This window comes from Pseudophryne corroboree, chromosome 12 (assembly GCF_028390025.1).
Source record: "Pseudophryne corroboree isolate aPseCor3 chromosome 12, aPseCor3.hap2, whole genome shotgun sequence".
NCBI lineage: Eukaryota > Metazoa > Chordata > Amphibia > Anura > Myobatrachidae > Pseudophryne > Pseudophryne corroboree.
In genome coordinates this window covers 26,600,303-26,622,805 of record NC_086455.1, presented here as the reverse complement: position 1 = coordinate 26,622,805, position 22,503 = coordinate 26,600,303, and the positions used below count along the sequence as shown (strand labels likewise).

The 22,503-nt window shown below is 43.9% G+C and overlaps 1 protein-coding gene across 2 annotated transcripts in view; it reads left to right on the top strand.

Annotated features, from left to right (window-relative positions):
• SYNE2 (spectrin repeat containing nuclear envelope protein 2) overlaps positions 1-22,503 on the top strand; it is a 447,442-nt gene that overhangs the window by 378,623 nt on the left and 46,316 nt on the right. For both annotated transcript variants that reach the window (XM_063947243.1, XM_063947242.1), the window contains exons 84-93: positions 2,140-2,344; positions 6,311-6,490; positions 8,554-8,688; positions 8,778-8,932; positions 10,244-10,391; positions 12,228-12,319; positions 14,600-14,834; positions 16,141-16,335; positions 16,820-16,945; positions 19,154-19,309. In XM_063947243.1, the coding sequence (XP_063803313.1) occupies positions 2,140-2,344; positions 6,311-6,490; positions 8,554-8,688; positions 8,778-8,932; positions 10,244-10,391; positions 12,228-12,319; positions 14,600-14,834; positions 16,141-16,335; positions 16,820-16,945; positions 19,154-19,309 (1,627 nt within the window). The remainder of the gene's footprint in view (positions 1-2,139; positions 2,345-6,310; positions 6,491-8,553; positions 8,689-8,777; positions 8,933-10,243; positions 10,392-12,227; positions 12,320-14,599; positions 14,835-16,140; positions 16,336-16,819; positions 16,946-19,153; positions 19,310-22,503) is intronic.

Here is a 22,503-nt window from a genome sequence, read left to right as displayed (position 1 = left end):
CCCGTCACCCCGCGCATGCGCAGACTGACTTCTGGGGCCGAATCCCGGAAGTCAGGCTGCCGCTGTGCATCGCGGAGGACAGCTCTTATCGGAAGAGCTGTCCTCCGCAATGCTGATCGCATATGTTAGTACATATGCGATCAGCATCGTGGCGCAGGGCGGCGATGTACATTAGTACATCCCGCCCATTATTAGATAAAACTGAGTAAATGAAGAGAATAAAAACACTTTAAACCCTAATATATGGATCTAGTTAATGTACAAATATTGAAAATCTATCCAGGTCTAATATCACATGAAATCCAAACTAAGATCGCAAAGCTTTAAATGGTTAGTGATTATCCTGTCACTTTCCTTTCCCTGCTGCTTCTTCCAATGTACAGATATGAACTGATTCAGCCAATCACGTAGCAGAGACTTTGGGGCAGATGTATTAACCTGAAGAAGGCATAAGGAAGTGATAAACCAGTGATATGTGCACCAGCCAATCAGATCCTAAGTGTTAATTTACATATTGGAGCTGATTGGCTGGTGCGTTTATCACCTTGCACACATCACTAGTTTATCACTTCCTTATGCCTTCTCCAGGTTAATACATCTGCCCCTGTATTTGCTGTCTATTCACTGAATCTCATTAATGTGGAATAAGCATATTCTTTCCTTCATTAGTATGAGTGTATCATTATGTTATTTTAATTAAGACCAATTCTAATTAAATGATCTATTTGCTAATGGCTAACACTGTGCAGCTGCAGGAGTAACTGTCCTGCCTTGCATTATTACATGTATCAGCTGACCAGACAGCAGCCCTAGAGCATGATATAATAGCAATGAAATAAATGGTTAGAAAATAACTTGCAGTACTGTATGTGGGAACCCGTAAGGGACTTGTAGGTCAAGCAGTTGCCTTCTTTGCACTGTCAACAGAACCAATATTGTCCATATTGCAACACTATAGTGGTTTATTATTATTTATAACCCATAAAACTTTTTGGTTTTGCAGTTTTGGTGTACACCTATGAACGTTGTGACCCTAAAGTTGTCTTAAACACCCTAATTATGCCTTGCCAGTGGTGTTCCGTTGGAGCACTGGATCAGACCTGACCCCAGTGATCTACCGTTCTCCTAAGCATTAAGAGACATAGGGGGGTATTCAATTAGTGCTGGGTTTTTTTCGACTAGTCAAAAAAAAAAACGGCACTCTCCGCCTGTTTGTAGGTCAGATTCACATTTGACCTATTCAAAGCCCAATCTGATTTATTGACTTATCGAAAAATCCGCCCAGGTGAAAACCACATGGATCGGCGAATACGCCGGCGAACCACGTGTTTTGTCGAATTCGCAGTTTTTTTGGTGTGTGTTCGCCCATGCCGATTTGACAAAAAAATAAATAAAAGGCATGGCGAAAATGGAGCAAAAACCTGTCGAAAATGCCCGCTATTTAATACCCAACGGTCGAAATAGTGCCGATTTTCCGACTGTCGGAAAACTCGGCACTAATTGAATATCCCCCATAAGGTGGTTTCATATTCTAATACATAATACAATGACATCGTAGTGATATATGACATAAAACTCCTCTACTCTTCTGTATTACTATGTGTGACTGTGAACTAAGTATAATTACCAGTTCCTAACCAATAACCCCTTCATTCCCATCTTGACAACAGAGGGTAGAAATATAGTGAAGGCGGCTGTCAGTATAGCTTTCAGGTGCCCATTTATTGATGCAGTACCCAGGGGCCCGAGTGCTTTTGAGGCATCTTGTCACTTACTATATAAGCAGCAGGTCACATAAATGAAAACTCTTCTGTGTAACACTATTGATTACATGTCTCTACTTATCGTATTTGTAAGATCGGTCCATTCCTGATTTATATACCGTGTGTATGTGTATTTGTACTATGATTGTAGTGCTAAATGTTTACCATATGATGACCTCCAACCTGCACCTCAGACAGCCATTTTGTGAGCTGAACCAATATTCATCCTACTGATTTAACAGGAACATGTGGCATCACTGAGGAATGAGAAGCAATGTGATTCTGAATTTTTGGTTCAGGCCACAAAATGGCTGCCTCCACTGTTTCTAGGTGACTGATTAATTTTGACTGTATTTTGCTGGTTGTACAATGACAGGTGGGCTGCCGCTTGTGAGGAACTCTCTGCCCATCTTCGATCAGTCGGCTCCTCATTGCAGCTGTGGGAGGGTTACATTGGTTCACGCGAGGAGCTCACACCGCACATGGAGCAAGTGGAAGATAAATGTGAACGGCTCATGTGCGCTAAACTTTCTGAAGACAGGGCGCAAAACACTTTACAGCAAAGGATCCAGGATTTGCATGTGAGTTTCAAAGATTATCTGTTGACATAATCAAATATTTGCTCATTCTGATATCGGTGGTATGCGAATTAAATAGATTGTTGCTAGTATTATCAAATCATCTTTCAGTGTGTACCTAATGGGTAGGCCCCGCCTTTATTTGTGACAAGTACACTTTTATTTTGTAAACATTTTATATAGGGAGATCAATGACCAAATTAATAAAGACTTTGTGCATTGTATAACACACATCCCAACATTCCAAATTAAAAAAGCTGACTGACTTCAGGTGGGAGAACCACTGTATGTAGATGGCCTGTAAATAGGGGTACCCGGATGATAGATAGACAGTGTCTAGTTAGACAGTCAATATATAGACACCATATGTAAGTCAGACATTAGGTCGATAAGGTCAAAAGGTCAACATGAAAATGGTCGACATAGAAAAGATAGACACAGGTCGTTATTTAAACATGTTTTTAGACTTTTTTTATACCTTCTCTATCCATGTCGGCATAGAGTTGGTTACAAACCTTGTGGCGAGCGCAGCGTGCCCGGAGCATGCCCTTTCTACAAATAGGGGTCCCAGATGACAAAACTATCCACACAAACCCCAAAAATGCAACAACAAAAAAAAAGGTGTCTACATTTTTTATGGCGACCATTTTCATGTCGACCTTTTGATCTGTCGACATATTGTACTGTCTACTTTTTTCAAGTCTACCTTTTGATCTTGTCAACCTTTTGAACCGGGTGTAGTATGGTATGCCGGCGGCCGGGCTCTCTGCGACCAGCATACCAGCGCCGGAATCCCGACCGCCGGCATACCGACAGCGTGGCGAGCGCAAATGAGCCCCTTGCGGGCTAGCTGCGCTCGCCACACTGCGGGCATGTCGGCGCGCCGCGCTATTTATTCTCCCTCCGGGGGGGGGTCGTGGACCCCCAAGAGGGAGATAAAGTGTCGGGATTCCGGCGCCGGTATACTGTGCGCTGGGATCCCGACAGCCGGCAAACTGAAGACCACCCTTTGAACCTGTAGACCTTTTTTCTGTCTAACATGTGGTGTCTATCTACTGATTGTCTATCTATTAAACCACACCCATAAATAGGACCTAGTTTTTAGAAGAATTCTATTCAGAGTGAACGCATTACACACACATCAGCATTACATGCCTTTACAGAATGTTTTTATTTGTTTTTAACATATTTATAGATATCTTTAATAGAGCTTAAAAAATGAAAAGTAGCAGTGATATAATAACTCCTGTCATCAGTCCTCCCCACTGACATACATGCTGCGCACTGGCTGCAGACCGCTCTCTTGTTTACAGTCTAATCTAAAGACTCGGCAGCTGGCAGATCTAGACCAGGTCATCCCAGTCTCAGACAATTCCTTTTCCTGAAAGCTTCAATCATCATTTCTAATCTGTGCGGTTCTGTTTGTGCCCCACGTCTCTGGGTGCTGATATTAACCCACTGATGTAATACCCAGATGTCACACAACTGGGAATAAATCTGACTTGTGTGCTCTGTATGATCTATGGCATCCATAAGTCACAAAATATAAAATTGTTTAGGGATATCCAATTTTTGGAAATGCCTGGTCGATAAAGGCATCTACACCCATTACCAGCAATTATGATATCCAAAAATCCCAGATTTTCCTGCAAACTTCTATGGGGTGTGAGGAAAAATCTGCATTGATGGTGGTTGGGAGGTTCCGGTGAAACTGACGGAACTCGCAGCCAGTGCTGATGAATTGAATACCCCCTTAAATATGTAACTATACTGATTTAGAGAATTACATTTCTCCCTTAAATATATAACTACACTTATTAAGAGAAATGCACATTTTTTTTGTTTAGTTATTCTTCTCTTCAGTAGTGGGAGAATAACTTTACAGTTGCATTAGTGAATATTAATAAACACTACCTTCATGTATACCTACCCATATTTCCTGTAGGAGATTCTAGACATAATAATTATGCTTTGGTTCAATAAAACAAAGCCTATTATGGATTATATGAGACTATGGGGGACATGTAGTAAGCGGTGATAAAAGTGGAGAAGTTGCCCATGGCAACCAATCAGCATTAACGGAACATTTAGAATTTGCATACTATAAATGTATACAGAGCAGCTGATTGGTTGCCATGGGCAACTTCTCCACTGGCTCACTTCTCCACTTTTAACACTGCTTAGTACATATCCCCATGTGCCACCGCTTCAGCCAGGTCATGCCTCTAACCTGGGAAATTCTGCTGGCAGTTATAGCACATAGGGGCAGATGTATTAAGCCTGGAGAAGTGGTAAAACAGTGATAAAGCAGTGATAGGTGCAAGGTGATAACACACCAGCCAATCAGCTCCAATATGTAAATTTAGTTAGGAGCTGATTGGCTGGTGCGATATCGCCTTGCACCTATCACTGCTTTATCACTTCTCCAGGCTTAATACATCTACAGTCATTAACAGTGAAACACTTTCAAAATAATGTTGTTTCTCTCATTTTCATGAGACTGGACAGAGAAGCATTTCTGGAGCAGAAAACGATTTTTCTGAAACCCAATAACTCATGTTTTGTGAGCTGAGCCAATATTCATATATTAATTCACTATACACTTAGGGGGGTATTCAATTCCAGTCGAAAAATCTGCAATTATCGTCCGTTTTTAGGGCGAATTATGTTTGGCTAGCTGAAAAAAAGGGCACTTAATTGAATACCCCCCTTAGGGATAAATTTACTAAAGCTTCTAAAACAGAGAATTGGTGATGTTGCCCATAGCAACCAATCAGCTGCTGTCTTTTCATTTTCTAAAAGGCAATAGAAAAATGATAGACAGCATCTGATTGGTTGCTATGGGACTCATCACAAATTCTCTGTTTTAGAAGCTTTAGTAAATTTACCCCTTAGCGTACAGCAATGGCAGCCGTACCAGTATGTACGATGCAGCCTGTCAATGGATTACAAGTTGAATACATCATTGGGATAGCTCCACTTACCACTCTTTGGAAGGTTTGATGCATTTCCGCCCTCTATCTTTTATAATATAAAGGATATTAATTATTATAGTAAGAAAGGGGAGTGTAATGATTTGTGAAGGCCAGGCCCTTCCCTGTATAATCACCAGGGGTTATGGGGGTAATTCCGAGTTGATCGTACCTGTGCTAGATTTAGCTCAGCTATTATCAGGCACTCAGACATGCAGGGGGACGCCCAGCACAGAGCTAGTCCGCCCCGCAGGTCAGTGCCGGCCTCCCCCCGCAGAAATGCAAAAGCATCGCACAGCGGCTGGCCGGGAAAACCTCTACACTGCCCCGGGTCGTCACGCAGCCACCACGGCCCGCCCCCTCCAACGGTCCGGCCACGCCTGCGTTGGCTGGACCACGCCCCCTAAATGGCTGCTTAATGCCGCTGCCCAGCCCCCTCCCACCCAGCGACTGCCTCTACCTGTAATCGGGGAACGACGGCCTTCGGCCGCCCGGCATGCGCCGGCACATGCGCTGTTCCGACCCGATCGCTGCGCTGCGATAAACTGCAGCGAGCGATCGGGTCGGAATTACCCCATATGCCGGTTTATTGGGCATTCGTTGGCAACAGCTGAAGGAACAATATTTGGGCAGATATACTGTATTAATGCTGGAGAAGTGATAAAGCAGTGATAAGTGTAAGGTGATAACGCACCAGCTAATCAGCTCTAATATGTAAATTGACAATTAGGAGCTGATTGGCTGGTGCGTTATCACCCTGCGCTTATCACTGCTTCATCACTTCTCCAGGCTTACTACACCTGCCACCATGCTTTTATGGAATACTCAAGCATATACTCTAGAAACCATTGATATGTTCAGTGTCTGAGAAGAAATGTACATGAGAATAGCGATGCTGCTGTCTGGAAGTATGTTTGTGTTGTCGCTCAGGAAAAGCGTTTGCTCTGTATGTGTTAAATTGCTGCATGTGATAGATTGGTGTTTTTGTTATGTACAGGTGTTGGAACAAAGCCTGCTGGGACTCAGAGCGCACAACCTGCAGGTTTCCGAGCTGGCAGACAAGGTGGTGCAGCAATACCCCACAGCCGCCAATGCCATTCAGTCAGAGAGACAAAACACTTCCCACCGGATCGCTCATTTGGAAAGAAGCGTTTCTTCCAAGGCCACTGAATTGAAGGTATTCAGAAATAATTCTAATCGATGTAAACCTGTGTGCCGTTAGCATACAGTAATAGCACAGAACAGGTTACACGGTGAAAAGTACTAAACTGTGAAGCTGGAGCTGTCACTAGCAGCTGCTCCACTGTGAAAAGCCATCTTTCAAAACTCACAATTCTCCCATATAATGAAGTCCGAGTTCGGTGGCTGTGTGGGATACCGGCCGAGCTTGGACATTTTTAAAGGGGCAATCATTTACAGGGCATGGTTTAGCCTTGTAAATGATTGCCCCTTTAAAAACAAGTTTCAGTACGGCTGCCGAACTCTGACTTCATTACATCCCTTCCAATGTGAGGACTAGGTAATATCTCAGGATATTGGGGGAGGGCGGTTGCCAGTATTTTTATTCCCACTCGGTCATCTGCAACGGGACATTTGTGAACATTAAGGGGGGGAAATGTACACTTAGCCCTTAGCAAACTATCACATGTTGGGCAAGTTGCACTGTCCTCAAAAATGTGGTGAAACCTCCAAACATTACAGATGTCAGAGGTTTGCTACATTCTCAATAGACATAAAAGTGTTCCGCACGGATGTCAGAGATACGTATGCTGCGTCCCACTGGTACTGCAGTCCCCATAGAATGCTATGGGTCTGTAATGTGCCGATGTGCATCAAGCTCCGGAAAGTTCCACCTATAGGAGCCTGTGGGCTTCTTTTCGCAGAGTTCCCTGACCTTCCCCTGTGGTGTCGTGGACACCCACAAGCAGGAATAGTCCTGTAGCGCTGGTATTCCGGCTGGCGGCATTGCCACCAGGATCCCGACAGCCTGCAAATGAAACGGATCCCGTTAAAAGTGCTTCCCGTATTGAATATAGTAAAGCCGCAGTTTGTGACAACTTGTGGAGATGTTTGGACGTACGATTCCATCTGAATAAATAGTAGCACATTGGCAAGATCTGTTTTTAGCTTTGTTCTTTTTATTTTTGACCTTTCTTTTCACAGTACTGTATAATTTAAACTTAATACATAGAAATGTTCAGTATGCAAATGGCAGCAAAATGTCCAGTGACTAAGCTAGAGGCCTAGGTCCCTTGCATCGCCGCAATACTGCTGACCTATGAATGCCAACCCCTTCTTCCGTAACCGTGTAATTTGTAATATTTAAATTTTTATCAAAAACATTTACATATAATAGGTCTCCACTGTTGCCACATTAAGGGGGTCATTCCGAGTTGTTCGCTCGTTGCCGATTTTCTCAACGGAGCGATTAATGCAAAAATGTATTTTAGCTCAAAACTTAGTAGATTTACTCACGGCAGAACGAAGAATTTTCATCGTTGAAGTGATCGGAGTGTGATTGACAGGAAGTGGGTGTTTCTGGGCGGAAACTGACCGTTTTCTGGGAGTGTGCGGAAAAACGCAGGCGTGCCAGGATAAAACGCGGGAGTGTCTGGAGAAACGGGGGAGTGACTGGCCGAACGCAGGGCGTTTGTGACGTCAAACCAGGAACGAAACGGGCTGAGCTGATCGCAGTGTAGGAGTAAGTCTCGAGCTACTCAGAAACTGCTAAGAATTATTTAGTAGCAATTCTGCTAATCTTTCGTTCGCAATTCTGCTAAGCGGAGATACACTCCCAGAGGGCGCCGGCCTAGCATGTGCAATGCTGCTAAAAGCAGCTAGCGAGCGAACAACTCGGAATCACCCCCTAAGAGAGTTACTTTTACAGTAGGTGCATTTTCCATGGTCCTGCTAGTGTTTCCTGGCAGTAGAGAGCTGAATCGGCTCTCGCTTGCTTCTGTCTGGGCTCCCCTCCTCATTAGGGTTCCCATAGGGTCAGTCTCAAACCCAAATCCAAAGCTTTTGTAGAGCTAGAGAAGCCTAGTAAAGTAATAAAGGCTCTCTGTAGACATCATAGTGACATCTAGTGAATTAGGGTCAAATGGTCACCATCTCTTATTTGCACATAAAATTAGATAAAGACTTTCTTGTTTGAAACCTCAGCATTATTATATCCAGAAAACTCCTCCATTTATCAGAATTTTTTAAATGTGACGTTAATGCTTTAAATACATTTTCTAGTCAATCCAGAATGAGGTTGAGTCCTTCAAGAGTGACCTAGAAAAACTCCAGTCATATGTGAAGTCGTCAGCTGACATTGTCGGCCATGTTTGTCTTTCTGAAAAGGAAAAGGAGGAAAAGTCTGACGTGATAAAGGTAAAGGTATATAATTAATACCTCACCGTAATGGCTGTTGAGACAGAATACGGATTATTAATGAATGAAAATTTGCGTTTGATGTATAGAAGCATCTTTTGGAACTCAGCGAATTAACCAATGATGTTGACCATTTAAATGAGGAGGTTTTCACTCTTCCCCTTGATGACCGCACCCAGATGTCGCTACAGAACCTGAATCGTATGTGGGCTAAAACCATAGCAACTGCGCTAGAAGACTGTAGGTCAGTACCGAAATATAGCATCAGAGTTTTCTGTGTTTATTAAGAAAATGTAAAACTTCTGTGTATGCTAACATTTATAACACATGTGACATAAAATTATAGTGTTTCTATATAAATTGACTGTCACCATAAAATAAGCAAAATATCAGTTGACATGCAGCTGCATTGACTGGAAATTAAAGTTCAACTATATGAGACATACCATAGCTGAAGAGATACTGGGCCTGTTTGATACAGTGAATGTTTTCCTCATCAAGTACGGGGACGAACCGGCCTATAGACGGGAAATAGACCAGTTGGCCCAGTAGTGCATCCACAACAACCTTACGCTCAACCCCCTCAAAACTGTCGAGATGATAGTGGACTTCAGGAAAAAGTCAGCTAGTGCACCGACGCTAACTATTTCTGACCGTGTAGTATCGCTATTGGACTCCTTCAAGTTTCTAGGGACCACAATCTCCCGGGACTTTAAATGGGGGTTCAACGCTGACGCCACTGTCGGGGAAAGCGCAGCAGAGGTTGTTCTTCCTCAGGCAACTAAGGAAGTCCATCCCTTGGCTGTTGTATAGCAAAACGAAGACAAATTCCTAGTATACGCAAGTATACCTGGCCAATAAAGCTGATTCTGATTCTGAAATACCAACACCGAAATCACCAACGAGGGCGTCAAAATCACAACAGAGGTCAGGATCCCGGCATCAAAATACTGACGCCCGGAATCCAGATCGTTCTAATAGCGGAACGTGCTCGCAGGGGTGGGAGGTTAGGTTTAGGCATTAGAAGGGGGGTTAGGGTGCAGGGATGCACCACCAGGGAGGGTTAGGATAGGGGGCGGCGGAGGCTTAGGGTATTTTCTGGGGGGCTGTTGGAATCCTGATAGTGGGGAAGCCGCTGTCGGATTCTGACCGCCGGCATTCCGTCCATCTGGATATCATATCATCCATCTCAGGGGGTTGTCTATTTCTAAAATTTATGTTGGCCCGAGTTTGCAAACAAGAATCTTGGTAAATTTCCATGCACTGTTGTTTCCTATGGAAAGTACTTCTGAGTTTGGCCGATGGTGTATTGTCATGAAGGTCTATGTCAGGCATGTCCAAACTGCGGCCCTCCAGCTGTTGAGAAACTACACATCCCAGCATGCCCTGACACAGCTTTAGCATTCTCTGACAACAAAACTGTGTCAGGGCATGCTGGGATATGTAGTTTCACAACAGCTGGAGGGCCGCAGTTTGGACATGCCTGGTCTATGTGATGTAAGTTATGTCTATGTAAGTTTGCAGTCAATGAGCAGTAATAATGTCTATAAAACAGGGAACAGCGGATGACTGAGCTAGAAAAAAATAACTTCATTCAGAATTATGAAACCTGGATGCGGAGTCTGGAGAAGATGGAGAACAGCCTGACTGTAGGCATCGCAGGAACATACGAGGAACTGAGAACGCAGCAGGAGGTGTATGAGGTATGTGTCTGGCACATAGTACCACAAATGCAGATATTGAATTATTGTGTAATACGGGTAGAATCAGGGCACCCAGACACAGCATTCTAGCAGCGTTGCAGTAGGTGTCTTGTATCACTACAGTCATCCTGCTCAATAATGTTGCTAGGTATATTTCAGTCAAATCTTACCTAGTGATGGGGCTGATGCAGAGTTGCATGCATCTAATGCGTGGCTGCTAGTTCTCACGGTTCCCCAAGTGCGCAATCTGCAAACGTCAGCTTGAGAATTCCACTCTGTAACGCTCACTGCCAAATACTCAACTGCACTAGGGGATCCAAACACTCCACCATCGGTCGCAGCATTGAGTCCAGAAGTAGCCCCTGTCCGGCGCACAGCCTTCCTTGTAACGTTCTCGTACTATGGCCCTCATTCCGAGTTGTTCGCTCGTTCTTTTTCTGCGCATCGGTGCGATAAGTCGCAAACTGCGCATGCGCAATGTTCGCAGTGTGTCTGCGCCAAGTAAATTTGCACAAAAGTTTGGTATTTTACTCACGGCGTAACGAAGAAATTTCATCGTTCTGGTGATTGTAGTGTGATTGACAGGAAGTGGGTGTTTCTGGGCGGAAACTGACCGTTTTATGGGTGTGTGTGAAAAAACGCTGGCGTTTCTGGAAAAAACGCAGGAGTGTCTGGAGAAACGGGGGAGTGTCTGGGCGAACGCTGGGTGTGTTTGTGACGTCAAACCAGGAACGAAACTAACTGAACTGATCGCAGTGGCAGAGTAAGTGTCGAGCTACTCGGAAACTGCAAAGAAATTTCTAATCGCAATTTTGCTAATATTTCGTTCGCAATTCTGCAAAGCTAAGATTCACTCCCAGAGGGCGGCGGCTTAGCGTGTGCAATGCTGCTAAAAGCAGCTAGCGAGCGAACAACTTGGAATGAGGGCCTATTACCACTCTGGCTGCGGTGTTGAGAGATAGCAGTCACATAATGAGACACAACCATAACACGCCCCTGACACACCCATAACATGCCCCTGACACACCCATAACACCCCCCTGACACACCCATAACATGCCCCTGACACACCCATAACATGCCCCTGACACAACCATAACACGCCCCTGACACACCCATAACACACCCCTGACATGGCCATAACATACTCATGACACTCCCATAACACCTATAGGACCTCCTTTTTTGTCAACACTTTAAGGGGGTCATTCCGAGTTGATCGCTCGCTATTTTTTGCAGCGCTGCAATCAGATAGTCGCCGCCTATAGGGGAGTGTATATTAGCTGTGCAAATGTGCGAACGCATGTGCAGCCAACGGCACAAAATAGTTTGTGCAGTTTCTGAGTGGCTCAGAACTTACTCAGCCGCTGCGATCACATCAGCCTGTTTTTGTCCGGAATTGACGTCAGACACCCGCCCTGCAAACGCCTGGACACGCCTGCGTTTTTCCAAACACTCCCAGAAAACGGTCAGTTGACACCCACAAACGCCCTCTTCCTGTCAATCTCCTTGCAATCGGCTGGGCGAATGGATTCTTTGTTTAATGCATGGCCCAGCAACGATCCGCTTTGTACCCGTATGACGCGCCTGCGCATTGCGGTGCATGCGCAGTTGTGACCTGGTCGCAGCGCAGCGAAAACTCCTAGCGTGCGATCAGGTCTGAATGACCCCCTAGGTCCCCTCCTGGTCTCCTGCCTGAAACGCCCATGGAGAACTCATTCCTGATGTGTGCTGTTGTCATTTTGCTGATATTTCTAACAACTTCTGGGTCTGTTTTTTTTACAACCTGCATTTCTGTTATCTGACTGCACAGTTGTTGTTTTGCTTTTTTTGCAGAGACTTCATGCTGAAATTGCCATAAATGAACACATTTTACCTTCTTTTGTGAACAAAGCTTTGAGTTTCTTGGAGTCGGAGGAAGAGAATAGGTTAGTATGATATGTATACAAACAATGGTTAACGTGCAGGAGGTACAACTGGTATTGGGGCTAGATGCCAAAGGGTTCTTCTGCATGTCTCATACCCTGTGCCCTGATACACATGTAATCCCATGTGGGGACCTGCAACTTCATGTGTCACTATACACGCTGCTGCAATACCATATGTTGTCATGGGGTTGGGTATGAAACCCCGGCAGTCCCAATACCGATGGTCATAATGCCGACAGCCACATCCCCACAGTCAAAATCCAGAGGGATCCTGGTAACTATTTTAACCCTACCCCATCCCTCCTGCAACCTAACCCTAACTGTCCTGTCCTACATCCTAACCCTAACCGTCCTCTCCCGCATCCTAACCCTAACTGTCCTCTGCCGCATCCTAACCCCCACCCCCCACAGCTCAACCCTCTCCTCCCCCTCCTGCAGCCTAACCCTAACTGTCCTGTCCCACATCTTAACCCTAACCGTCCTCTCCCGCATCCTAACCCTAACTGTCCTCTCCCGCATCCTAACCGTCCTCTCCCGCATCCTAACCCCCACCGCTCAACCCTCTCCTCCCCCTCCTGAAGCCTAATCCTAACTGTCCCCTTCCACAGCCTAACCCTAACCGTCCTCTCCAGCATCCTAACCCTAACCGTCCTCTCCCGCATCCTAACGTTCCTCTCCCGCATCCTAACCCCCACCGCTCAACCCTCTCCTCCCCCTCCTGAAGCCTAACCCTAACCGTCCCCTTCCACAGCCTAACCCTAACCGTCCTCTCCCGCATCCTAACCCCACCGCTCAACCCTCTCCTCCCCATCCTGCAGCCTAACCTTAACCATCCCCTTTCACAGCCTAACCCTAACCTTTTCCTCCTGCATCCGAATCCTAAATACCACCTCCCACCGCTCAACCCTCTCCTCCCCCTCCTGCAGCGGGCCTAACCCTAACTGGCCCCTTCCAAAGCCTAACCCTAACCGTCTACTCCTGCATCCTAATCCTAACCCCCACCGCTCAACCCTCTCCTCCCCCTCCTGCAGCGGGCCTAACCCTAACTGGCCCCTTCCAAACCCTAACCGTCTACTCCTGCATCCTAATCCTAACCCCCACCGCTCAACCCCCTCCTGCAGCCTAACCCTAACCGGCCGCCTTCCACAGCCTAACCCTAACCATCTACTCCTGCATCCTAATCCTAACCCCCACCGCTCAACCCTCTCCTCCCCCTCCTGCAGCCTAATCCTAACCCCCACCGCTCAACCCTCTCCTCCCCCTCCTGCAGCCTAATCCTAACCGGCCCCTTCCACAGCCTAATCCTAACCCTCCCCTTCCACAGCCTAACCCAAACCGTCTACTCCCACATACTAATCTTAAACCCCTACAGCTCAACACTCTCCTCCCTCTCCCACAGCCTAACCCTAACCGTTTCCTCCTGCATCCTAATCCTAAACACCACCCACCACAGCTCAACCCTCTTCTCCCCCTCCTGCTGCCTAACCATAACCGTCCCCTTTCGCATTGTTAGGGTTAGGCACTGGTGGACAGTTTAGGGTTAGGCTGCAGGGGAAGGTTTACAGTTAGCACTACAGTTAGATATAGAGGTGATGTAGGGGTGGATCAGATAAACGCCGGACCTAGAAGACACATCGCTGGATCCGCAACCAGGTAAGTAAAGCTGCTCTTCCACGGGAACACATGGTTTTGTTGATATTCTAATAATGTCAACATTTCATCATTGTAGACATGAGGGATGTTGAAATGCTAAGCATGTTGACATTATGAACCTCAACACAACATACCCAACCCTTTTGACTGATAAGTACAGGGGGTTGAGCATGTAAAGCAGTCACGGATTGTGAGTGTACTAGTGTTCTAGCTGGGGAAGTGTGTGTGCTGCAGCATAAAATACATTGTGTACAGGCTGCATTACATGATGAAAGGTCTACTTTAGGTGCAGACACTAAAAATAATACCCAGCGGAAACCCACACAAGCACGGGGAGAATATACAAACTCCACACAGTTAGGGCGATTGAACCCAAGACCTCAGTGCTGAGAGGTAGAAATGCTAACCATTACACCATCCGTACTTCCCCCCCTATAGTAACTGTGAATGTTTGTTATTCAGGTTCTAGTTAACAAGAAACAATCCCTAAGGGGAAATGTTTGCTGTAAGCGATAAAAACATAATTGACAGAGAACATATTGGTGCATATATGGAAAAATAACTTCCTAGAACTTTTTATGCAAAGAAATGGAGTGTAAATAATAAAAATAATACGTTATTCCACAGAAATGAGCTCATTTTAAAGCTTACCTCCCTAAAAGAGAAGTGGCAGAGTGTGATCCGGCTGGTGCAGCAGAGGAAGAGAGAGATAAGTGTCTTGCTGAAGCAATGGCGGCACTTCAGAGTCTCACAAGAAAGACTTGGGAAGCACTTGCTTGGCTTACAAGATGTCGTTTCCAGTGTCAGCAGCCAGAAATGTCACAGTCTATATAATGCAGGGAAACTCCTGTATTATTTCAAGGCAAGTTTATGCAGCAGATTTCATCTGTATGTATTATATTTATACTTTAAGTTTATACTGACAACTTCCGCGCCAATAATAATACTTGGAATCCATTTATTGGCTTTTGTTTTCACTGTCAAGAAAGCCACATAGATATGTACAAGGAATATAGGAATGGGGCAGCTAGTTTGCTGTGGTGAGGATTTGCCGCCAATTCTCCTCAGCATTTGTCTGTATCATGAAGTACCCTTAGAGCATATAAAATAGGACCTTTTTTGCATGCATACAGTGAAAAATACTAGCTAGAAACTGATTGGTAGCTGTGAACAGAGGCAGAACTCTGGGAGGCAACAGAGTCATCTGCCGCCAGGCTCCTGCTCTGAAGGGGGGCACCTCTCCTCCTATTCTGTGACACCATTGAATTAAGTTAATTGATAGCTGTCTTTTCTGTGGCCGACTTCCTCACTGGTACCTGCACCTTACAAATCACACACTCTTTATTATACACATTTTACAAGAGTCACACCTAGGATTAGAAACCACAACCTATTACAGTAGAAGCAGACACCTTACTGATGAAGCTGTTTGCTCCTGTATAGGAAAAGTGAGAATTTTAACTATATGAAGATACTTCTCTGACAATTACACGTTACTTCATATGGTTAGAATTCTCATGTTTCCTGTACAGGAGCAAATAGCTCCATCAGTAAAGTGTCTGCTGTTAGTGTAACAGGTCATGGGTTCTAATCCTGGGTATGACTGCTAAGAAATGTGTAATTTAAAATAAAAGACAATTAAATGTTTAAATACAGTATATACATTTTTTTCAAAACACTATATATACACACACACACACACACACACACATATACATACATATATTTATCTTGATATAGGAAATAGGGGGGCACCAATATTTATCTTGCCTCCGGGCAACTGGGACGAACTTACGCCACTGGCTGTGAACAACTTCTCCACTCATCTACTCCCATAGCTAAAGGGGTCTACACACTGGGCGATGGTAGCAATACTATCGACCATCAATATTACCGATGGTCGATATTTTCGGCAGCGATTTATAGCCTACACACTGGACGATATCGATGGCCAATTTGGACGATATGAGAGTACAAACGTCGATATCGTCCAAATTGACTGGCATGTTTTAACTATGATTGCTCAACGATGAACGATTGCGGGCACGTTCATCGTTGTAGCATACACACTGAAAGATATGAATGAACGATATTGTTCATATCTTTCAAGATATCGCCCAGTTAAGTTCATACATTACCCCCTAACTGTATAATTGTTTTCTAATCAGGACAAGGAGCAACACCTGAAGAGGTTGCAGCCCAGTTACTTCACAACGATCAGCAATGACAAAGACTTACTGGCAGTTGCTACACCAGAATGCCGAGACGTTCTGCAGCATGATCTGACTAAACTTCAGGCCCTATGGGAGAACACAGCACTGCAGTTACATGCTATTGTCACCCATTTTAGTGACCTCGCTCAGGTAAATGACGCTACTTAATCCTGAATTTCCTGGCACTCGTTGAGGCTTTGCTTTTCCAGTACTGTGACAAATTTCCAAACGTTACTTCCTTGAGAATTAAACATGGAGAAGTGATTGTCCCACAGAGAAAGGACCAATGGCATCCGGAACATCACTTTTCTTTCATCTCCCGCACAAAAGGGAGTACCGTACAGCTTAATTCAATTGTTTCCTAAGCGTTTACCCAGGGAATGCTGCATGGTTTTATGCATTACCTTGTTATTAGCTGCTGGTTGTATTGTAGAATAGCCTATACTGATACATAAAGTGATCATCTAACATTTAAAGGTTATTGGCATCATTTCTACAGCCACAGCCAAGACATGCTGAATCTGTAGTAAGCCCAGCCTACAGTACACTGTTTGTGTGTGCTAAAAAGTCATTTTCACAAACTAATAAGGCATAATAAACATATGGCGATGGTATAATTCATTGTTTTCTTTAGAAGAGAGACAATTTGGAATGGAAGATCGAGGATAGACGACAAGCTCTTCATACGCTGAAAACAAGAGTAGATGAGCCACTGCCAACACTCCACGAGGAGCTGCATAGAGCTAAAGAACCCATTAAGGTATGTCCATAGAAGTGCAAGGTGTCCTACACCAGCCAGTCCCCACAGTAACATTTGGAGCTGGAAGAGGGAGGGAGAGTGCAATGAAACCCATTCTCCCAGCACCTTCACTATGCACTTCTGAGAGGGTGCAGGGACTTGCACATATGCAGTGCTTGTTGCAGTTATGCCCTTGCTCCGATGTTTCACTCCTTGCAACAGTGATATTTCTGCCACTTATATGATTTCACAACCCCTGTAACATGACCTGACCCCCACATATGCTTAAAATACAAGTCCTTTACATTGTATTTGTATAAATATTAATGTGGCACCCGAATTTGCCCCCCCCCCCATGCATCCAGATCTCGCATTGAAATTGCAGATATTTGTACGCAGCCCCAAGGGTCTACAAACAAAAGTCAGTGCGCCCGGTAGTACAGTAAATGTGGCATAAAGCCATACTTTCTTGCGGGGGCGAGAACATCACCCCTAATTGAATTGACCCCTTAGACTTGATCACAGTATAGTTTTATTATACTCTATATACTGACATCATGACACTGTACTTACCCAACCTGGCCACTGGAGATTAATTTAATACAGTTCTACTATTACATTACATAAATGAACAGAATACCTCTATACAATCACATGATCTCCTTTTTTTGTGGTCTTCGTTAAACTACCCAAACAAGGGAAGTAGTGCAAATAAATATTTAAGTATTTTCTGGGACAACAGTCTCCAGCTACAAGTTTTCCAAATTTTGGCTTTTCAGGCAAATTAGAAACAGGTGGCTATTATGTTGGTGACTTTTCGTTTCTATAGGCAGTAAGTCCAGTGCTGTAATACTGTCAAACAAACAATCCGCTACTCTAATCTGAGTCAATGTTTGGAAATATGCTATCTGTAAAGATTTTAGAAATTACGCAATGCACCATATGGTTGTACTTTTTCAAGGTTTAAAATGGGACTGACTTATTGGGACGGATTCAGTTAAACATGCTACGGAAAGCGCCAGGAATGAATGGCTGGAGCTTTTCAAATAGCAGTGAATTTCTGGCCATACCCTCCTGAGGTGCGAGCAGAAATCTGACAAAACCAGTGCCGCAATGTGAGTTGTTGCTAAAACACCGGCGCTAACAGCATCGCACCCTACAATTAAGTCGGAGAATGCCGTTTACCGCGACTAAACAGCTTAAGGGGTAAATTTATGAAACAGTGATAAGAATGGAGAAATGAGACAGTGGAGAAGTTGCCCATGGCAACCAATCAGCACTGAAGTATCATTTATCATTTGCATACCATAAAATGATTAACTTCTCCACTGGCTCACTTCTCCACTCTTATCACTGCTTCATACATTTACCCCTAAGTGCCAGTGCGATGCGCTAATTGAATAGCTCCAGCCACTCATTCCGGCGTTTAATTGAATTCCGTCCATTAGATCTTAAATTGAGTCAAGTGAAGACATCTGTAGTTTTATGTGGTGTTCATTATGTTAATTAAAAAAAATGGAGCAGAAATTCTCTTTTGGCGTGTGCATTTAACGATAACTCGAAATGTGTTTATTTGATGAAAAGTTATTTAAATACCACAGCACTTTTCAGACAAAATGTTGTCCTTCACCTCACTCCCTGCCCCAGTAAAGCGTACAATCCATATTCACATACACACTAGGGATAAATTATTATTTTTTTGTCAGTCAATTAAACTACCAGTATATTTTTCTACTGTGAGGAAACCACATCACCCAGAGAGAACATACAAACTCTACAAATGTAAGGCCTTGGTGGGAATTGAACCTGAGAACCTGTGGAGCAACAATTGTGCTGTTTATGTTAATAGTAAATATATACTGTAAGAATAAGTATAGAAGCTCCTCCGCATCTATTATGTATTGTAAACATTTAAACTATTTTAGATATGAGGGGAATGTAGTTACTACCACTTGTGCTTTAGTAAGCTTTATGTAGTCCATAGTTCTTTTCGGCCTTAACACCTTCAGTGCCAGATGGGACTACTAGCTTAGCAGCTTCTTGCAGCTGGCTTTGCTTGTGATGCAGATGGCAAGTACATGCAACTGGTGAGGCTGGGCATTGTCTCACAGCCATTGTGCAGCCTTCCCAGCTACCCCTCCCCCCACACACCAATCACAAGATTAAACAGGTTTGCAAAAAAAGCCACTGGTTGAGCTGTGTGGATTGTCCCCCTGTGTTCCAATGCAGGAGCTCCAGGAAGCGCTGGATGAGTGGGGAGATAGTTTGAGAGATCTGGAAAACATGAAGACAGAATTATCACAATATATCATCGCTGAGGATGGGTTGGTTCTGAAAAACCAAGTGGAGGCTTTGCACAGGCAATGGGAAGAGTTATGCCTGAGGGTGAGTAACTTCAGTTGAGAAAGCTGTGTTTGTGTTCCGCTGCCTGACCTGACCCCTCTGTTGCCCAGCGTGTTAAAATAAGTGAATGCTCAAACTTTTTGTCTGTCCTTAAATGTGAGATGTTTACGGATTTAAGTCTTGTTGTAGCCAGATTAATGTGCTTTATGTCCATGCTATTGATATACAGCTACAGTAATGATATGAATGTTTTGTGTCTTCGCTGTTATGTTGTCTTTTTTATTTTGTGTGTGTTTTCTGGTGTTTGTTTTTGTCTTTCTCGTTTGCATCCGAGTTTCATAGCAGATGGATTAATCTGATTTGTGTAAATGTGATATGATTTTTATTATTATTATTATTATTATTATTATTATATGGGGGGGGGGATGAGATGTCTGAGCAGAGAACGTTTCTAGGTAACGTGTTTATGCTATGATTTAATTATTCATTTTGAGCTGCTCCTTCGCTGGTGATATTTTTGTAAATTAGGGCAAGCTGGTTAAATGGATTAACTTGTATTTCTATGTATGCGCTGGAAAGTCCTGTCAATCTAAGTGTATTATAGGGCAGACTAACGTATGCAGGGGCGGCTAACCCGCAGAATGAAAATATCTACGTTCATGTGCAAATATTAGGTAAAGTGCAGTCATTTTGCCTTCAGGTATTGGGAATGCCAAACAACCCTGTAACTATCTGATATTTTGAAGAGGCCGCCGATCATCCGTGTCCTGCCTGTAATCAAATGTTAATATCTTTCTTAAAACCGCACAGGAGACTGCAGGCCATACTGTATATCCAGCAACGTTTACTACGAGATGGATTTTCGTGGTATCTTTTAAAATTCTTCGATCCTGGAACGTTAGCTTTTTATATATATGCATATAATATTAAATATATAAATATCATGTACAGTATATTCATAGAAACCTTAAATAGTCTACAATGCCAGGTGAGCGGAATGATGTTTTTTGCTCTGTTTCCAGCATTACTACTTATTTATTAACAGTTTCTTATATAGCGCAGCAAACTCCGTCACAATTGGAAACAACAGTGATAAAACAAAAACTGGGTAAAAACACACAGTCATAGAGGTTGGAAAGCCCTGCTCGCAAGTTTATAATCTATAGGGAAGTTGGCAATTATACACAAGGGTAGGTGCTATCTATTGCATAATGGTCCATCAGATTGCAAAGGTTCACACAGCAATGTTGGCCTGGGGTTAGGAGGATGGGAAAATGAAGAAAGAGAAAATATGTGAGGGTATGTATGGATTCTACAGTGGGGATGTAATTGGTTAGGAAAGTTTATGAAGGTTATGTGGGCGGTTCCGGAATTTGATAAACTTTCCTGAAGAGGTGAGTTTTCAGGGAATGCTTGAAGGTTTGGAGACTAGTGGAGAGTCTCATTGTGTGTGGGAGAGCATTCCACAGAGTGGTGCAGCCCAAAGAAAGTCCTGCATTCGTGAATGAGAGCTAATAATGAGTGTGGATGCAGTAGCGTAAGTTCATCCCAGTCGCCCAGAGGAAAGTTGCGTTTGGTGCCCCCCCCCCCCTTGAAAAGAAATGAATAACAAATATGATGTGTATGAGTTTGCTTTAGTATTTCACTGGTAGGTTCCGTCTCACAGTCCAGCAGCAGCGGTGGGTGCACCGTTGCTGGCTGAGTGGTACTAGATTGAAGTTATCCTGTCCCCTTATTGCAGGTGTTAGCAGGGCTCTTGGGACAGAGCCGATGAACTCTGCCGTAGAGCTCTGTTGGAAGAGCAGCAGTCAAACTTGGATCCCACTGTGAACCACACAGGTGCTGCTGTACATGCAGGTGCTTGGAGCCCGGAGGCAGGCGTCTCCATTGCGTAGATCTTGCGGAGAGGTTGGGCTGGGAGATATTTGAAGATAAGCGAAGAGATGTACATTGGTGTAGTTTGGTTATTGGCCTTGCGTGTGAGTAAAGGTATTTTATATTGAATACGGTAGAATACAGGTAACCAATGGAGGGACTGACAGAGTAGATCCGCAGATGATGAACAAGCCTCACTAATCTTTCAGAATGGATTGTAGTGGTGAGAGTCTCTTTTTGGTAAGACCAATAAGAAGACTATTGCAATAATCAATGCAGGAGATAATGAGAGCATGGATTAGAGTTTTTGCAGTTTCTTGTGTAAGGTATGGTCTTATTTTGGTTGTGTTTTTTAGATACATGTAACATGATTTATAGACAGTGAATGTGAGGAACAATGGACAGTTCAGAGCTAAGACTGTCATTTAGGCAGCGAGCTTGTGGGGTAGGATTGATTGTTAAGTTCTCAACAGTGATAGAGATATCAGGTTGGTAATTACTGTTGATCGTGGAAATATAATTAATTCTGTTTTGGAAATTGTTGGAGGTGGCAAGATGACATCCAAGAGGAAATGTCAGAAAGTTATTCAGTGACACAGACCAAAATAGATGATGACACATCTGGGGAGGATAGGTAGATTTGAGTATCATCCGCATACAGATAATACTGAAATCCAAAAGAGCTGATTAGTTTGCCAAGAGATGAGGTATAGATAGAGAAAAGCAGAGGACCTAAGACTGAGCCTTGCGGTACTCCAACTGATAGAGGTAGCAAAGAAGTGGTGTATTCAGAGAAGTGGAGACTATAGGAGCGATTAGATAGGTAGGATGAGAACCAAGAAAGGGCTGTGTCCTGAAAACCAAATGTGATTGTAGCGTTTGTATGAGAAGAAAGTGGTCAACAGTGTCAAAAGCAGCAGAGAGATCTAGAAGAATAAGAAGTGAAAAGTGGTCTTTGGATTTAGCAGTGACTAGATCATTCACTATTTAGTCAGTGCTGTCTCTGTGGAATGTTGGGAACGAAAGCCTGACTGAAGTGGGTCCAATAAGTTGTGTGAGTTAAGAAAGCGTGTGAGGCAAGTCTTAAGTAGCTTGGAGGGGCATGAGAGATGGGACAGTAGTTTGAGAGAGAGTTTGGGTCAGACTTGTGGGTTGTTTTTTTTTCAGAATGGAAGTATCACTGCATGCTTGAACAGTAAAAGGAAAGCTACTAGTAGAGAGAGAGATTACAGATTCTGGTTAAGGTTGGGATGTGCACAGGAGACAGATCTTGACTGACATGTGAGGGTATAGGCTCAAGAGGAGAGGTAGTAGAGTAGGAGGATTAGAAGAGTGTTGATACTTCATCTTCACTTGTGGGT